Source organism: Ctenopharyngodon idella, chromosome 4 (genome assembly GCF_019924925.1).
Source record: "Ctenopharyngodon idella isolate HZGC_01 chromosome 4, HZGC01, whole genome shotgun sequence".
Classification (NCBI taxonomy): domain Eukaryota; kingdom Metazoa; phylum Chordata; class Actinopteri; order Cypriniformes; family Xenocyprididae; genus Ctenopharyngodon; species Ctenopharyngodon idella.
In genome coordinates, this window is record NC_067223.1 from 13,853,134 (window position 1) to 13,872,049 (window position 18,916).

Sequence of the window (18,916 nt, forward strand, 5' to 3'; positions counted from 1 at the left end):
GCTCCGCTCCCATTAACATGAGTTAAATAGGCATAGAGAGCGAGAATACACCTTACAGACAACACGGCAGGAAAGGAGTGAATGAATCTATTAATAACTTCTGCGTTACATTTAATATGACAGCATGCGCAGGATATGGGACGTAGAGTGAGTGAGCGTGGTGTTAAAGGTGACATTCCCATGGCCAGAACCAGCGCGGACGGGCTGCTCTGCCAGAACAACAGCAAACTGGACTCTTTCCTCAAGAGAAACACCAGTCGGGATGTGTACGAGCGGATCCGGGTCTACGAGCCGTGTGTGGTGGTCTCGGGGTCGGTGAAGAAGGTTTTCATGCATGTGATCTTGACCGATGAGCGCGTGTATCTGAGCGAGTTTCCCCCGCGCGCGCTGCGAGAGGCGCTCAGCTTCAGACACGTCACGAGCATCGAGCTGGTGAGAGCAAGATATATATAGAAATATTAATGTTGTCATTTCATTTATTGATATAGCGTGCTTTATTGCCACATTTGCATGCAGATTGATTAATGCGTTTACTCAAACAACACAATAATACAGTAGCCTATAACACAATCTAGTGCAATAACAGTACAATGCAACATGCACATCAGTAGTATATTAACAATAAAAATAAACAAAATAGACACTATATAACCACCCTGCTTTGTGCAGGCCTATTTGCACAATTAGGGAAAAGTTGCATAGATAAGTATAAACGAAAGATATTTTGCTGACTTCTTTGTGCACAAATTCAAAATCTGTATTGCAAAATGTATTGTCATAATTTAACTTGGGCATACTCTTCTGAACAGGGTTCACACGGTCCTGAAAAACATGGAAATATCAGGGAATTTCAAAAGTGTGATCACCAGTCCTGGAGAAGTCATTAAAATTAATAAAATCTTAAAAGGTCATAGATGGAAATATACATTTGTGTTGTTACGCTCAGGTCAAAAACATTTTTTAAACTAGAAATTACTCTTTTTGAGAGCAATCTCCTTATCCAGTCATCACAAATGACTGGAAAGTCTTGGAAAATCATGGAAATAAATCAGCTAAGAAATGTGGGAACCCTGTTTGAAGCATTTTACAGGGCAATAGTCTTATTTTTTGTATATTTATTAAACCTAAATGACTCATTTCCTCACTCAGTTGCTTGCCATTAATAACTATGTAATATTATTTACTTGCTATTTATTGATCAGTTTTAAATCATACGTCACTCACCGCTGAGTCAATGTGTTCTAAATGTCAGATAAAGCACGACTGTCTTCTAAGCTGCAGTACTGCCAAGACAACGCTAATAATAGTGAGGACGTTAACTTATCCTGTCATGTTAAACTGCTTAAAGAAGGTTTGTTTGGTAAGCCTATGCACTTACACAGCTCAAAGCATGAGTCATGGAACGTTTCGGCACTGGAAGACTGTAAAAGATGGACGGATGAACCTTGTAAATGTCACAATGGCAGAATTACCAAGGAAAGACTTAGCTGCATTATCTACAGCTTGCTGCTGGCTGGGAATACAATATATGCACATTTTATATATAAATATACATATTAATGATGCTAATTGATTATTGATGATTAGACGTTATTGAAAGGTCATTCATTCCCACTTCAAGCGGCTTAAAGGCCCGTTCACACCAAGGACGATAACTGTAAAGATAATGATAAAGATATAGTTATAAAAATCCTTCTCAGTATTAAAGAATAGCAGAGTTCACACCATCAGAATCTAAACTTAAGCTTAAAATAAACAACAGAACGATATTGTTCGCTGGTGTGGATGCTAATATAGTTATCGTTATAGTTACCGTTCTTGGTGTGAACGGGCCTTAATGTAGCGTGATGTCAACACAAATCTCGATCTTTTCCTCACAGATCAACGATTTGCCTGATTTCCTCAGTGGACAGGATCGTGAGCGTTCAATGCATATTCGTGTTGTTCATACTGCAAAGAATACTGGGAAAAAGAGCAAAAGACCCAAAGGATCCAGCAAGAATAAGCCAGAATGCCCACCATCTCCATCGCAAGGACGCAACTCGAGTGCCCGTCATTCTCTGGAGGGTAAAAAAAAAGCAATTTAATTACATCAAGAATTAATAATTAATCAGGAATTCATTAACTGTTCTCAAGCACCTTGACAGCACACGTACATCTCAGAGACATCTATGTGATGTGCGAGTTTACATCTGGAAGATGTTTTTTTAGAGTGTTTGCTCATCTGCAATACGTCTCTTAGACGTTTCCCTTCAGACGTTAAATAGACATTTAGAAAATGTCTTTAAGATGTTTATGATTTAGAATGTATGTAAAACTGACATCTTAAAGACGTTCCTCAGATGTTTGTACACAGCAGATGCTTTCCAGATGAAGCGCTCTTTAACAGACATCTTGCAGACGTATATGACAGCATAGCTGTTATTAGAAGCTCAGAATTCAGCCCATTTTTCCTTCGACAGTGTGATCAACCTGTAATCGCATTAGTAAAGTCCCTGACCTGCGCAGCCGGTATGTGTGTTAATCCATGAGCTCTTTCACCTGTCCAGATGAAGCAGCAGTACTGACACCTAACTGACCCACATTGAACTGTGTCAGCTGTGAGTTTTGTGTCCATCTTAACTGTTAGGATATGTGCGCCTGACACTTCGGCATTGAGATTTACTCTGTCCGTACATAGGCAGTGCAAGAAAGCTGATTAACTAGTTCAGGATAAACAGCTAAACAAGGTTATCTCAGAGAAACAGCACTGTGGACAAGACGCACAAGGACACTCAGCGGTTATACATCATTTAATCTGTGAATGAAGAGGATTCACTCGTTGTGCAGTTTGTTCTAATACTTCCAACGGGTCAATGGCAAACTTTTTTTTTTTTTTTTTTTTTACGATTTATAGTTTATTGGGTTTTCTTATTTGCAAACAAGCAACAAAATGAATCATACATATTCTCAACCTTTAAAGCGGACATATTAAGCCCCTTTTTACAGGATGTAAAATAAGTCTCTGATGTCAGAGTGTGTATGTGAATTTTCAGCTCAAAATACCCCACAGATCATTTTTTATAGCATGTTAAAATTGCCACTTTTTGGGGGTGAGCAAAAACGTGCTGTTTTTGTGTGTGTCCCTTTAAATGCAAATGGGTTGCTGCTTCCGACCCCCTTTTGAGAAGAGCTCATGCTCCGGCTGGTGTACTGACAGATTGCCAGAACAAAACAGGACAATCTCACGCACTGAAAATGTCAGAAACTGTCAGTAGTCGTGTTCAGCCTTAAATGTTTAAACAGGAGTCGTTAAAAAGGCCCTCGCAAAATGATTGGTGCAAACGTATAAGACTTTACCGATTTTCTTCAGGACATTTCCTTAAAAAATGATATTTAACCACAATGTCCTCAGTGACTCAGATGGCAGAAGTCTGTGGTACATCTCGTCCATTGGTACATCTCAAAACACAACACTTGTAATGCCTCTTTGGCGCAGACATTGTAAAACTCAGAAATGGATACAGAAATGGTGGACTCTGTGCTTCTCACTCAGGGCTGTCTCTATGCTAATAGGGCAGATCGTCACTGGCTGTGGGCGGGGCTTCTCCCTATGATGATGTCATCGTAGGGGGGAATCTGAATCAGTTCATTTGAAGAGACTGCTTTTGATTTATGGGAATTGTGAAAAAATGAGTGAGTGGATTTTTACCATTATAGGCTGGTTGTTCTCGCACACTGCTGACACGCATCAGTGTCGAAACACCTTATTAAAGTGAGTTTTGCATAATAGGTCCTCTTTAAACAAACATTACAGGCAAAGTCGCACACAAAACCATGGCAAATTAGTTTTTAAAACTAAAAGTAAAAATTCTATTTTAAGTTCAACACGTTTTTCAAGGTAAAAATCACAGATTTTTGAGTGATGACATTTAACTTTCAGTTTGCCTTTTTTGCCAAATAACTGTGTTATCCTATGATCCTACAGGAATGAGTCATGATCTCCTGTCAACACGCTCAGCACCGTCTGAGTCCTCCAGCTGGAGAATCTCTCCCACATCAATGAGGTAAAGCCCTCTCAGTGTTAACGGCCTCACTTTCAACCAACACAACTGTTGTGTATTTGTGACCATCACAATGACCCATTCAAAGTGCTTTATCTCCACCACGCAGCTTTTTACTGCCTCTGACTCTACAATGCTCAGAACGAACAGTCTCAATTTTGAAGAGGAATTTGCTTAGCAACTCGAGCTACAGTGATCATATTAAACAAACCGGTGTGATAATAAATGCAGAGATATTCCGAATCCCACTGCTCTATATCTCACGGGGCGCACAAGATCCATGTGTGTTGTGCTTTGTTGCTTAGAAACTAAATTGATTAAGTTTTTGTCTGTGCTAAACTATCAATGATGCCATAGGCAATATACATAGTATATTGATTTAAAGGTTCAAAGGAATTGTTTAACATCACAAAAAAGTGACATGCAACAAAAAGCATTAATTAGAGCAATTTAATGGATCAAAAAGTAGAAAATGAATGAATGATAAGCTGACTCTTTTATTTCACTATAGTCGAAAGTTTTCAATAATACTAGTATGCTATTAAGCTCATGGCTGGTCTCAAAACAATCCTCTGTAATTCTGACTTCCTATTGGGAAAAAATGAGGAGTAGAGGGGGAAAGAGAAGCAGAGAAGACAGGACAGAAACAGCAAATAGATCAATAGACTGTGTTGTTTCCTTGATTTTTTTTAAAGTGTCTCTATTATGCTTTTTTGTGCATGATAAATGGAGTTATTGTCTCCCAAAAGAAAGAAGCGATTCTGAAGTGCCTGAAACGAGTCATCAGTAATTCCAGTCTTACTTCCTGCACAACATGTATGTTGGATTTTAACAAATGTGCATCATGCCAGTCTATGGTCTTCATTGGCTGCCGGCGAACAACAACTACTGTAGTTGTTACTGAGGCCTGGAAGAGTTTGGTTCGTGTTGTCGACATGTCGAGAAGACGCTGTTTTCTGCGCTGTGAAAGCAAATCTACTTTGCATGCACTTCCAAAGGATGATGACTTGAGCCTGAATCAATACGGTAAAACTGACGCCATCATTACCGTTCATGTCACTGTGTATCAAGTGTTGAGGAGCTGAAATTCAGATATGGTTTCATTTCCGACACTTGCTGTTAGTGGTAGAACAATCACAACAGACTGGACCATCTGACCAATCAGAGCAGAGTAAGCTCTCGGAAAGGAGGGGTTTAGAGAGACTGAATCTTTTATCGAGCGGTTTCAGACACTGTGAGAAAAGAGCTGATGCTGCGTTGTATATTATGAGAAAAGTGGATGCATGTAAACCTATTGTAGGAGACTCCAAAACAAAATTAGGAACATTTAAAATAGCATAACAGGGTCACTTTACTATGAAAACATACTGAAACTTCTGGAACTATTTTCAGTATCTTTAAAGGTAACTTTTTTGTTGCAATTTGCAGAGCATGTCGCTCTCTGTTGCAATGTGAGCCTCTGAACAGGAAATGAGGCGAGAAGAGAGGTTGCATTACATATGCATGTTTAATGAACGCAGAAAAAGAAAAGACGGATCTTGTAAATTAGAAACCACTAGCAGCATTGTAAGTTTTGTGTTTGCTGTTTCATGTTGGTTTTGTGGTTTTCTTGTTGTAGAAATAATGTTTATTTACATATATTCATCAGTGTTATTTTAGTATTTTTATAGTTTTAATTCATATTTAGAATTAGCTTTTATATTATATTTTTAGTTTTTATTACATTTTTAGTAATTTTGTTATGCTCTTTTGTCATTTTTATTATTTTGGGGGGTTTTCTGTATCAGTTTTAGTTTTCAGTCAGTATTTTCAGTACTTCAACTCAAACTTATTTCAGTTAGTTGCAAAGGCAATGTTTCTAATTTCTATTTAGTTTAAGTTTTTCATTAAATATATATATATTATTTCAGCTTTTTTTTCAAATAACACAAAAATGCTTTTTAGTTTTAGTTGATGATAATAACAACACTGCTGTTCACAACCAAAGCTGCTAAAGTTTGAAAACCACTTTAACATGGTTTCCAAAACTGACATCAGTTGCAAACATGATGTGCAGTCATGCATTTACACTGTTGACAGTCCATGACTTTACAGCAGTGAGCAGGGGACGCAGAGGGGGAGGCCACTGGCGTCATTCACACTGTTGCCAGGGCACAAGATGAGATGGAAACCGCCAACCAATAAATGTCCAATTAAAAGACCTTGTTTGTCTCAGCAAAACATGCCAGCTTGACGTTCTTAACGACACGTGTTTATGGTTTGACGAAGAACAGGAGATGCCAGCCCTCACTGCTACTATATGTTTGTGTTCATCAAACCTCTCCGAGACTGTTCTGAGAACAGTGTGAATGTGTGATTTCTCTCAGTAGCACTGTAATGTGCCTCTCAGCTCCAGTCGAATCCTACCCAAGGGAGACCATTAGTTCACGTTCAGCACATATTTGTGAGCACTTGCAATTTGTCTGAAGAGACACACGCGTAACCACATGGGAAGTGCTATAAACGTTATTTAAAGCCAGCTTTTCCACAGTTTAAGCATCATTTGAAGGGTTTATTGAATCGGTGGTTACACAGAGATGGTCTGTGAGCGTTTTTTAGACAAAAAGTAGGTCAGTGCACCTAAAAAAAAGCTTGTGGGCATTTTCCACTTGGGAAATTTTGAGAATGTTGAGGCATATGGAAAGATTTTCTTTTTATCCTGCATCCTACTAGAGGAGATTGAAATGGGAGGATGTTGATGATGATGATGACGATGGGGCATGAACGACATTGTCTGGCATCCAAACCTTGAAGTTCTGTGCCATACTGAACATGTCACTTGCCAGCGCCTCCTTGCGGATATGGTCTGTCAGTGCAGCTAGTTTGCGCTGTAACAAGTTGCTTTTATGCTTAATCAAAGGCCCTAGTAAATTATACAGTTCAGAGGACCTCTTTGAAGACATCTGTTTTGATTATAAAAAGATCTCTTAGATCAGCCTATTATGAAGTATTTTTTGTTATTAGATAAGTCTGTGTGACAATACAAAATGATTAAAAAATGCATAGTTTAAAATTTTCCTTTTTTGTACACGATAGGCCACATATTAAACACATTTTATTTTCAACGTAATATTATTTTAAAAGTTTGAATATCATAAGATTTTAATGATTATCATTTTTGATTTTAATATCAAAAAATATGTTTTATTTGATGGTTGTAGTTCTGGTTTTACTTTTAGTTAACTATAATAACCCTACTTGCCATGTCATAAGGTTTTTAAAATATTAATAATATTATTTATTTAATATTATTATTATTGATATTATTAATATAATATTCATATTTTAAAATAAAACTGCTTCCCTACTTTTTCATCTAAAATAAAATGTTTTTAATAATATAAAAAAACAACAACAACAATAATAATTTTATTCCAGTCTTTTGACTGGGCTTTTTTTTAAAGACGATCTTCATATCTTAATCACCTTGACAATTTTGACTAGCCCCAACAAAAAAATATCTTTGTCTGTTATAGTGATGGTGGGCTGGAGGAAGAAGAGGGCAGCGTCATTCCGAAAAGACGTTCAGCTTCCTGTCCAAACCCGGATGTATTGAGTCTGGGTCTGTTTAATAGCTCCCCCGCTCACTCCTCCAGCTCCAGTGTAACTCCTCTCCCCAGCATCACAAATGACCAGCGACGGACCTCTGCTCAAGACCCCGTAGCGTTCTGTCACAGGGGTTCAGTCCTGGCGAGAGTGACGAGGAGGACAATAGCAGAGAAGCAGACGGAGGAAGAGGAAGATGAGAAAGAGGAAGAGTTGCACCTTTATGCTGTATCTCCATCGTCTCGAATATTCCTTCACCTACAGAGCTCCTGGAGCAGCTATATCATAGTATGTGTGTGTGTGTTTGTGGAGTCCATTTCTATGTCTTAGCTTCTGGGTTTTTTGTGTTTAATGCCCAATGCAAGTCAATCTTGTACGTTGGCCATTTTCCACAGAATAACCTCTTCCGGGTCAAACTGGAAGCTTGTTTCCGCCATGAAATAAAAATAAAAAAGGTAATTGCGACCTTTTATCTCACAATTCTGACTTTTTTCTCAGAATTGTGATAAAGTCAGAGTTTCTAGTTATAAAGTCAGAATTGCGAGTTACCTTTTTTATTTTTTTATTTAGTGGCAGAAACAAGCTTCCATACAAAACTGACCCGAATGCAATAGGAGGGTTAAATGTTTTAATAAACACTTTTGAAATACCTTGTCCCATGTGTCCCATTTTTTTATTTTTTTTTGTAGAGATCAACTTTGATGCTGGACCCAGTGTACAGGAGGAGATGTGGCATATCCTCCTCTTCTCCTCAGAAACAGAAATATCACAAGATCAGGTACTGCTATATATCTGCTATATGCTGTATCTATCTGACCGAACCGTTCATATTTATGCGTGCAGGCAGTGTAAAATGCACAGGCTAAGAAAGTGTCTGCTCATGTGTTTCCAGCTGGGAGCGGACGTGTCACTTGTTCGGTCAGTTGAGTGGAGAGCTGCTACAGGAGAGCATCAGTCTGGAGAGTCTGTATTTACTACTGCAGGAGCTGCACACGGCCACATACCGCAACCCCACTATCAAAAAACTCTTTTGGAGGGTAAGATGCTACTGTATGCATTAGTGTTTACATGCACTTTAAAGGAACGGTTCTTCCAAAAATGAAAATTTCTCACTTATTTGCTCCTCAGTCACCTGACCTTTATCCATTCCTGGTGAAAACTCTGGTTGAAAGCTCTCAGGGCAATCAGGAAGGAGTTTACACAGCTGACAGACTTCTGTAAGCATCATAATAAGAAAAGCAGACATGCAACTTGTCATGTAACGCATGCACATGTAATTTGAGGTACATGAGGTACATGACAGTCAGTTTAGCTAAACTATCCATGTTTAAGAGTTAAACAACTCTTAAACTCAACTCACCAAGCACATTTTCATGATTGGTGCTGTAATTTTCTGTAATGGATGAAGTTGCTGTTGCTTTTGTTCTGCAGGCTTTGCACTTTAGTGGTTCAGATATTAAGCCTGATGTTCAGGGAAACAGAGATTGAACCGACAAGACTCAGCATGCTGACAGCCAAACAGTAAGTGATTCTGCCTTGGCAATAATATCAGTCTGCTCATCAAAGCTTATTTTAATGAGATGTGGCTGCTTTTTGATGCAGAGGGGCTCTCACAGCGGACATGCTGCTAGCTTTAGTGTGTGATCCGGATCTTCAGCTGCCAGACTCTATGAATGACTCCAAATCTTCAGTTACTAAGGTATAAAAAACAGTCCAAAATGGAAAAATGTGATATTTTGTCTTCATTTACTTCCCAGTGTGAGGAACAGACAAAAAATGGTATGATTTTTTTTAATGATCAATTAATTTATGATAATTAAATTTAATTTATGATAATGAAATGTTTTTGTGTGTCGCAGATGCAGCATCTTCAGGCGGACTATCTAGACGCGGCATCCGCATTGCTGTTTGAGGTGGTTGTGCTCTGTCAGGAGGTGAGTAGCATATATAAATACACCGATCAGGCATAACATTATGACCACTGACAGGTGAAGTGAATAACACTGATTATCTTTTCATCACGGCACCTGTTAGTGGGTGGAATATATATGGCAGCAAATGAACATTTTGTCCTCAAAGTTGATGTGTTAGAAGCAGGAAAAATGGGCAAGCGTAAGGATTTGAGCGAGTTTGACAAGGGCCAAATTGTGATGGCTAGACACTGGGTCAGAGTTTCTCCAAAACTGCAGCTCTTGTGGGGTGTTCCCGGTCTGCAGTGGTCAGTATCTATCAAAAGTGGTCCAAGGAAGGAACAGTGGTGAACCAACAAGGTCATGGGCGGCCAAGGCTCATTGATGCACGTGGGGAGCAAAGGCTGGCCCCTGTGGTCCGATCCAACAGACGAGCTGCTATAGCTCAAATTGCTCAAGAAGTTAATGCTGGTTCTGATAGAAAGGTGTCAGAATACACAGTGCATCGCAGTTTGTTGCGTATGGGGCTGCATAGCTGCAGACCAGTCAGGGTGCCCATGCTGACCCCTGTCCACCGCCGAAAGCGCCAACAGTGGGCACGTGAGCATCAGAACTGGACCACAGAGCAATGGAAGAAGGTGGCCTGGTCTGATGAATCACGTGGATGGCCGGGTGCGTGTGCATTGCTTACCTGGGGAACACATGGCAACAGGATGTACTATGGGAAGAAGGCACACCTTCAGGGGTCTAGTAGAGTCCAAGCCTCGACGGGTCAGGGCTGTTTTGGCAGCAAAAGGGGGGCCAACACAATATTAGGAAGGTGGTCATAATGTTATGCCTGATCAGTGTGTATTTATATATTTTTTTACTTGTCTTTACTTGTCTTATTTGTGGTTCAAAGGCTAGTCGCACACCTTCTCTGGGACATTTCCTTACCATTGGCTGGGTGTTTCGATTGCTTAAACCTCATCCATTTTTAGTAAGTATATAACCATTTCATTTTCATGCACATTTGCATGAATCCACATGATTAGCATGCCCATATCAGAACGAACGTTTAAACGTACCTCTCTCTAGAGCTTCAGCTAATATGATCATCCTGTTTGGTCTTTCCATTATCTCTATCATAGCTCCCGTTTGTTGGATATCAGGCCCAGCAGGTGGTTCTGGTTCTCTCAGACCTGCAGTATCCAGTCAGCCCGTCTCAGGCGGTTCTTCTGTACCAGCGATTCCATGTTCTGTTGGCCTGTCTGCAGCACAGCACCTGTTTGAGCAAGTACATCAGGACTGGATTCAAGGAGGAGTTCAGGTTCTTCATGAGCTTCATCAAGACCAATTTTTTCAAGGCTAAGACAGGGCTGTCATATTTTTAAAAAAATCCTCTGTTTTCATAGGTACTACGTGAAGACGTCAGGGCTGGAGGACAAACTGCCCCATCACTACCCCATCAGCCAGCCGGCCCAGCGCCTTCTTTCTCAGCTGCTCAGTCTGGTTCTCCAGAAACCCTGAGATCTGCTGCCTATGAGCATCTTTCTCTACCTTTTCCTTTCTGTCCCTCTCAGATTGAATTTCTTATTTCTGCATAGTAAAAACTGTGGAAGCTTCTTTCCGCCACAGAATAAAAAAATAAATAAGGCAATTGCAATGTTTTATTTTGCAATTCTGACTTCATTTCTCAAAATTCAGAGTTTAGATCTTGCAACTTTGACTTTTTTCTCACAATTCTGAGTTTATATCTCGTAATTCCGAGTTTATATCTCACAATTCAGACTTTTTTTCTCGCAATTCAGAGTTTATATCTTGCAATTGTGTTTATATCTCGCAAGTCCAAGTTTATATCTCTCAATTCCGATTTTATTTCTCACAATACCGAGTTTATATCTTGCAATTCCGAGTTCTTATCTTGCAATTCTGAGTTTATATCTCACAATTCTAACTTTATTTCTTACAATTCTGACTTTATATCTCAGAATTCCGAGTTTATATCTCAGGATTCCGAGTTTATATCTCGCAATTATGACTTTTTTCTCATAATTCTAAGTTTATATCTCGCATTTCAGACTTTTTTCTTGCAATTCCGAGTTTATATCTCACAATTCTGACTTTATTCTTCACAATTCTGACTTTATTTCTTGCAATTCCGTGTTTATATCTCGCAATTCTGACTTTTTTTTCTCAGAATTGTGAAATATAAACTTGCAATTGAGAGAAAAAAAAATCAGAATTGATAGATAAAAAGTTGCAATTACCTTTTTTTTTTTTTTATTCTGTGGTGAAAACAAGCTTCCATAAAAAACAGACGCACAGGTATTCTGATTTGCGAATATGCCTTTGAATGAATATGCTGCACTTTAAGATTGAATTTAAGTTGTATTGTGTCTTACTGTGTGTTGAACAGAGACTGCAGGATTCCACTCTGTTTAGCATATTGCCTTTGTCTACACTCAGGATTATAATCACTGTAATATGTGTAAAATATCAAAGATTTAATGGGAAGTCAACGCAGAGCACATGAACATCACAGAACATTTATTATATTAAACCATTTATTATATATAAATATAAAAAGATGGATGTCTAATGGCACTTTTTACTGAACAAATTCAGGTTTGGCAGACCACTCTAATATATGACACTGATCACAGTATTATCATCTAAATATGAATCTTCTTCATACATTTACTGTAGGTAAAGCCACTGGTATGAATGCACTTCTTTATTTTGGTTTACTTTTTTGTTCGGATGCACTCTCTCTATAAGACTGTACTGATTTTCAGGAACTCTATGTACCTCAAGGCCTCAAATTAAAAATAACAAATATTTTAAATAAACATTTGTGTCTGTCACATTTTTATAAAACCAAATTGTTGAATGAAGATGTGTGTTTCTGCAACTATGATCACTTTCAGCCCTGTAGACCTAATAAATAAACTGCAACAGTGTACAGAAGTGCATCATGATTATGTCATTTTTGTCATATTTTAAATTAAACTTCATGATCCATTTCCATCATGTTTAAAATTATGTATTGTATTTAAATATATTCTATGATATTTTTGGGGGAAAAAATTGCTAATTTCATAGCTAGCATTTTATGCATGATAAATACAATTCTATTTTTTTTTTTTTTTTTTTTTTTTACAAATAAACAATTAAAAAAATATTTGCAAAAATTGACAATTTCAGCTTGACTGCAATGTCACAATTATAATATTGTGATATTTACCCTGTTTTGTGTATTTCACAATGAGGTTCTCATACAAATGTAATAAAAAATAAAAATAAAACTTTTTACCATAAAAGATGAATATGATTTACAAAAAAAAAAAAAAAACTTTATAATTAATTTTTTTTTATGTATTTATTTTTTATGCACCTGATTTTACTGTTCTAATGCAAAGATATATTGTTATTGCCAACTTGACGGTACAAACTGTTCAGTTAAAAAAATGTATAAAATCAACAACAAAACAATAACTATACACTAACTTTTGAGAGAGAAAAAAAATTATTTTGGGCAAAATTTTTATTTGGGTGTTGTAATTTCGGTATATATTGATATAAACTTTTCACACAAGACGTTTTGTGTTTATTTCCCTCTTTTTTTCATAATTTTAAACATGTAATTATTAATATTTTTATGATGGATTTTCATATTTTGTATTGGAAATATGGGTCTGGGGCAAAATTAATAGGCCTATTATTCATTTTAATGCAACATTCATTTAACAAAAACAAACCAGTTTAAATATATTAACTTAAATAAAAAATAAAAATGCCAGTAATTGAAGGCACATAAAAATATAATAAGTAACAAATAAATATGAAGAGAGGACAGAACGGGAACGGATGTTGTTCGTTTTTGTTGCTGCTGGGGAATGTTTTCTAAGACGCACCGGAAACAGCGTGGGGTTATTGAAGCATTCTCAAGATCTTTTGAACTTGTAAGTCGAAGTTTATCTTTGCATTTGTCTTTTATATAAACTGTTAAGACGATATAGATTATAAATCGTAGGTATAAAGCGTACCATCACCAATATGTCTTCTAAACGTGACTAGTTGGTGCAAGTGAATGGCTGGAGATTAACATGTGTTTCTTGATTGGATTTGCTTAAAGCAGAATACAGAACAAATCTTAAATAATTAAGTTACAAAATTAATAATGAAGAAATCATATTATAGAGGATATTGTAAAGGACATTTTACCTTTTTAACATTGCTGTCTTTATAGGCGGAATGCGAATAAGGCAAATAATATAATTTTCAACATTGCTTTCACGTTCAGTTTACTATACTATAACGTTTTTACTCTGATAATGCCATTCTTCTTTCACAGAGTGAATGACCTATCAGCAAACATCATAGCACCATCCACCAAGTAAAGAAGATGTTGAGAAATGCCTCCGCACAGGTAACGAAACAAGATGCAGATGTTTATGTTGTTTGTTTATAAGGATTATTATAGGCTGACTATTTTTATTCTGTCCTGACAGATACTTAAACAGTTTGTCCGACATAGGACCACAGATTCAAGTCTGATCTTGGAGAGATGTGAGTATCTGTCAATCATAGTATACAGTGGGTACGGAAAGTATTCAGACCCCCTTAAATTTTTCACTCTTTGTTATATTGCAGCCATTTGCTAAAATCATTTAAGTTCTTTTTTTTCCTCATTAATGTACACACAGCACCCCATATTGACAGAAAAACACAGAATTGTTGACATTTTTGCAGATTTATTAAAAAAGAAAAACTGAAATATCACATGGTCCTAAGTATTCAGACCCTTTGCTGTGACACTCATATATTTGACTCAGGTGCTGTCCATTTTTTCTGATCATCCTTGAGATGGTTCTACACCTTCATTTGAGTCCAGCTGTGTTTGATTATACTGATTGGACTTGATTAGGAAAGCCACACACCTGTCTATATAAGACCTTACAGCTCACAGTGCATGTCAAAGCAAATGAGAATCATGAGGTCAAAGGAACTGCCTGAAGAGCTCAGAGACAGAATTGTGGCAAGGCACAGATCTGGCCAAGGTTACAAAAAAAATTCTGCTGCACTTAAGGTTCCTAAGAGCAAAGTGGCCTCCATAATCCTTAAATGGAAGACGTTTGGGATGACCAGAACCCTTCTTAGAGCTGGCCGTCCAGCCAAACTGAGCTATCGGGGGAGAAGAGCCTTGGTGAGAGAGGTAAAGAAGAACCCAAAGATCACTGTGGCTGAGCTCCAGAGATGCAGTCGGGAGATGGGAGAAAGTTGTAGAAAGTCAACCATCACCGCAGCCCTCCACCAGTCGGGGCTTTATGGCAGAGTGGCCCGACGGAAGCCTCTCCTCAGTTCAAGACACATGAAAAAACACCTGAAGGACTCCAAGATGGTGAGAAATAAGATTCTCTGGTCTGATGAGACCAAGATAGAACTTTTTGGCCTTAATTCTAAGCGGTATGTGTGGAGAAAACCAGGCACTGCTCATCACCTGTCCAATACAGTCCCAACAGTGAAGCATGGTGGTGGCAGCATCATGCTGTGGGGGTGTTTTTCAGCTGCAGGGACAGGACGACTGGTTGCAATCGAGGGAAAGATGAATGCGGCCAAGTACAGGGATATCCTGGACGAAAACCTTCTCCAGAGTGCTCAGGACCTCAGACTGGGCCAAAGGTTTACCTTCCAACAAGACAATGACCCTAAGCACACAGCTAAAATAATGAAGGAGTGGCTTCACAACAACTCCGTGACTGTTCTTGAATGGCCCAGCCAGAGCCCTGACTTAAACCCAATTGAGCATCTCTGGAGAGACCTAAAAATGGCTGTCCACCAACGTTTACCATCCAACCTGACAGAACTGGAGAGGATCTGCAAGGAGGAATGGCAGAGGATCCCCAAATCCAGGTGTGAAAAACTTGTTGCATCTTTCCCAAAAAGACTCATGGCTGTATTAGATCAAAAGGGTGCTTCTACTAAATACTGAGCAAAGGGTCTGAATACTTAGGACCATGTGATATTTCAGTTTTTCTTTTTTAATAAATCTGCAAAAATGTCAACAATGCTGTGTTTTTCTGTCAATATGGGGTGCTGTGTGTACATTAATGAGGAAAACAAATGAACTTTAAATGATTTTAGCAAATGGCTGCAATATAACAAAGAGTAAAACATTTAAGGGGGTCTGAATACTTTCCGTACCCACTGTATACAGTTTACTACAACAGGGGTTTTCAAACTGGGGCCCACAAAGGGGTCTGTGGAAAAGTTGTGTAAAAAAAAAAAACAGTGTAAAAATAAATAATTAAAAGATTTAACTAGGTATAATAAAAAAGTAATTAGATTGATAATAAATGATTAATAAATACCAGGCCTGGGTATTGACACAAATTTCACCATTCGAATTAGATTCACAAGCTTTCAGTTCGATATCGATTAACAACTATTGCTGTGACCTATACAGGGAGTCAGTTGATACTACATTACTATATTGAATATTAAAATTAACTGATGATTTGTATACAAACACTTCGGTTAAACACAAGGAAGTTTTTTATAATAATAAAATTATAATACTACCTTTTATAATTACACAATTATTTGAAATATAAACAATTAAATGATGGCTTTCATAAAAATTTGATTCATTCAAACATACATTAAATATTGAAGAACAGCAAAATATGTAAAACATTTTAACATATTATTTACAAGCTGTTTTATTTGCGTCTTTCTGCGTTTGAAACACTGATTGAGCGATTACATGAGACATGATACGGATTTCGGTAAGTTCTATACTTTTTAACATACCTTCTGATGTTCATTCATGTTTATTTCGTGCTGTAACTAGTGGTAAAGCAAAAGAGATGATCAGTTCACGTGCGCTTCGCGCTGCCGCTTTGCTCGATCTAAGGCTCTACGACGATCGCTCGTGTCACATTAAAGAGCGCCAAAATGGTATTTATTGTTTGAATTTCATATTAAAATGGGCAAAATTTGAAATCTGAGACTTTGTTTTATATCAAAAGTAACAAAGGACAAAGCTTATTGCGATTTATTGGATGGGAGGTGCTACAATGTTCTGTACATTCATCAAGTGAAAACAGCATAGACTAAAAGATCGATTCTCGGTCCATAAAAATGAGAATCGATTAAAATCGAGAATTTTTTTTTTTTTTTTTTACCCAGCCCTAATAAATATATTTTACAGTACTATAGTGAGTAGAAATAAATGTAATAGAAGCTAAATATTTTCTATATAATATTTATAATATTACACATTTATAATATTAATTATCACTGTATTTAAAAGATTGAAAACCCCTGGTCTACTGCATAATATTATCAGCCTGATGAATTGTGTTTGAACGTTGCCTGTTTTATATTTATAAGTGCTTGAAAGAACTAATCACTATTTTCATCCAAAAATTTGAGACATATTATTGACATTTTTGTACATTTAAACCATTTTACTTTGATTCTCTTTGCTAAAAAACAATGTTTTTGTCTTTGCTTCCACTCTTAACAGCTATTAACAAGGTGCAGCTTCTTGGGCGAGTGGGGCAAGACCCCGTCATGAGACAGGTGGAGGGCAGAAACCCCGTCACCATCTTTTCCATGGCAACAAACGAGATGTGGCGGTCTGGGGAGGGAGAACCCACAACTACAGGTGAGAGTTTAATGATAAATCTGTGTATTTATTATTATTTCTGTTTATTCTTTATATATTTTATGCACAGTCTATGGAGTGGATCAGATTTACATTTCACTGCAGTTTGCATTCTGTATATAACAGTGTATGAGACAAATAAAAATCTTAAATCTCTATGATATGATAATTTTGCTTTTTGTTAGACAAAGAGATGATGTTAAAGTATGTGGGTGACAAACAAATTAATTCTAGTTTTCAGATATGCTTTTTCTGAGAAAATTGTCTTGGTGCAAATATGTGGTCAAATTTAGGGCAGGACTTGAGTTTATTCATGGGGAACTGATTGTGGTTTGTTATTGGCTGATCTCATGTGAGTGACAGGTTGTCCCGCCCTCGCACCAATAAACATCAGAGAAGAGATGTTGGATATGAATTTTAAAAAATGTAATTTATGAGGGAATATGAATTTTAAAAAAATAAGAATTGTCAATTTTGATTTCATGGTGACTTTAATAAACTAAGAAAGGTTATCGTTCTCATTTTTTTGCAGGAGATGTCACCCAGAAAACAACATGGCACAGAATTTCAGTATTCAAACCAGGCCTCAGAGATGTGGCGTATCAGTATGTAAAGAAAGGGTGTGTTCCCTATTTGTTTTTGAGGCATATATGAATATAAAAATAAAACGTACTGCTATTAACTTAGGATTAAACGTATTTTCAGGTCTCGAATTCTTGTGGAAGGAAAGCTTGATTATGGAGAGTACACGGATAAAAACAACGTCAGGCGACAGGCAACAACTATTATTGCAGGTCAGACTTTGCTGCTTCTTTACCACAGAATCTAAAAATTATATCTTATTTTTTTGTTTTTTTGCTTTAACCATTCAAAAATTAACCAAATATCATTTGTCTTTCTCTTTCCACAGATAATATTGTGTTTTTAAGTGAAAACCTGCGGGACCAGTAGTGAAGACGCCTTCCCAGGCTTTAGGAACCAAAAGAGGATATTTTGTATAGCGTTATTCTGCTCACTGACATTAACTCTGAGTATCTTAGTGCCTGCCCTTAACAGTCATACATAGGCAAATGAAGTAATGTTGTTGGTATGATTGTGTCATGCTGTTTTAGTCGCGACAGAGGGCGCTAGCAGGATGCACTTTGATATGTAAACACATGTTCCAGTCCCATGAACTGGATTTGATAAAAGAAACAAAAATGTTAAAATGTCTCTTTTTTTGACTTCTGAAACATAACGGATATGTTGGAAAGCGTAATGTTTGAAATTGTTTAACAAAGTCACTTCAAATTTGTTATGCTGTACTGTCGTCCTAATGCTCATGAATAAATGTAGTAGTTTGTCAGTATTTTCTTTTTTTTTTGTGAATATTCTCGCCCTCCATGATGTAAAACATCTGGTTTCAGAAACTTTTCAAAAGTTAGCTGTCTGAAACTGAGAGAACAGCAGTTTCATTTCTTCGTTTTGTTTTTCAGTCATTTCCATTTGTTTGGGCGCATTTTACCCTTTGTGTTACTTGGTACGGTCATTTAGTTCTAATTTTCAGGCGTTCTTAGCCTCCAGAATATAGTAAGATTATCTTAAATGCGCTATAAAATAAGAGTAAGTTCACATTTCAAGATATTTACCCGTAGTAAGAATCCATTGACAGAAATGGGAGTTGAGGCGGTGCACACAGTTTGGTACTCTTGGCTTTACACGGTTTGCTGAGAGATAATGCGGAG

At 37.3% G+C, this 18,916-nt stretch overlaps 2 protein-coding genes and 1 long non-coding RNA gene across 4 annotated transcripts; 2 read left to right on the forward strand and 1 right to left on the reverse strand.

Moving 5' to 3' along the window:
- The first annotated feature begins 72 nt into the window (after nt 1-72).
- c4h12orf56 (chromosome 4 C12orf56 homolog) lies at nt 73-12,369 on the forward strand. 2 transcript variants are annotated; one of them, XM_051890102.1, is made up of 13 exons: nt 73-432; nt 1,881-2,067; nt 3,968-4,046; nt 7,559-7,916; nt 8,318-8,406; nt 8,521-8,665; nt 8,757-8,845; nt 9,060-9,149; nt 9,231-9,327; nt 9,488-9,562; nt 10,440-10,517; nt 10,669-10,847; nt 10,933-12,369. In XM_051890102.1, the coding sequence occupies exons 1-13, from the start codon at nt 136-138 to the stop codon at nt 11,045-11,047; spliced, it is 1,878 nt and encodes a 625-aa protein (XP_051746062.1). In that variant the 5' UTR covers nt 73-135; the 3' UTR covers nt 11,048-12,369. The 2 variants fall into 2 exon arrangements, with proteins under 2 accessions (XP_051746062.1, XP_051746064.1); XM_051890104.1 differs by lacking the exon at nt 10,440-10,517.
- On the reverse strand, nt 9,570-18,880 carry LOC127510527 (uncharacterized). The gene is made up of 3 exons (XR_007929664.1): nt 18,821-18,880; nt 10,606-10,802; nt 9,570-10,316 (listed from the first exon to the last, which is right to left on the reverse strand). It is a non-coding gene; the product is annotated as an uncharacterized LOC127510527 (long non-coding RNA).
- ssbp1 (single-stranded DNA binding protein 1) lies at nt 13,390-18,540 on the forward strand. Its single transcript, XM_051890107.1, has 7 exons — nt 13,390-13,482; nt 13,875-13,949; nt 14,032-14,089; nt 17,052-17,192; nt 17,725-17,812; nt 17,898-17,986; nt 18,103-18,540. The coding sequence occupies exons 2-7, from the start codon at nt 13,926-13,928 to the stop codon at nt 18,141-18,143; spliced, it is 441 nt and encodes a 146-aa protein (XP_051746067.1). The 5' UTR covers nt 13,390-13,482; nt 13,875-13,925; the 3' UTR covers nt 18,144-18,540.
- Nucleotides 18,881-18,916: the final 36 nt, after the last annotated feature.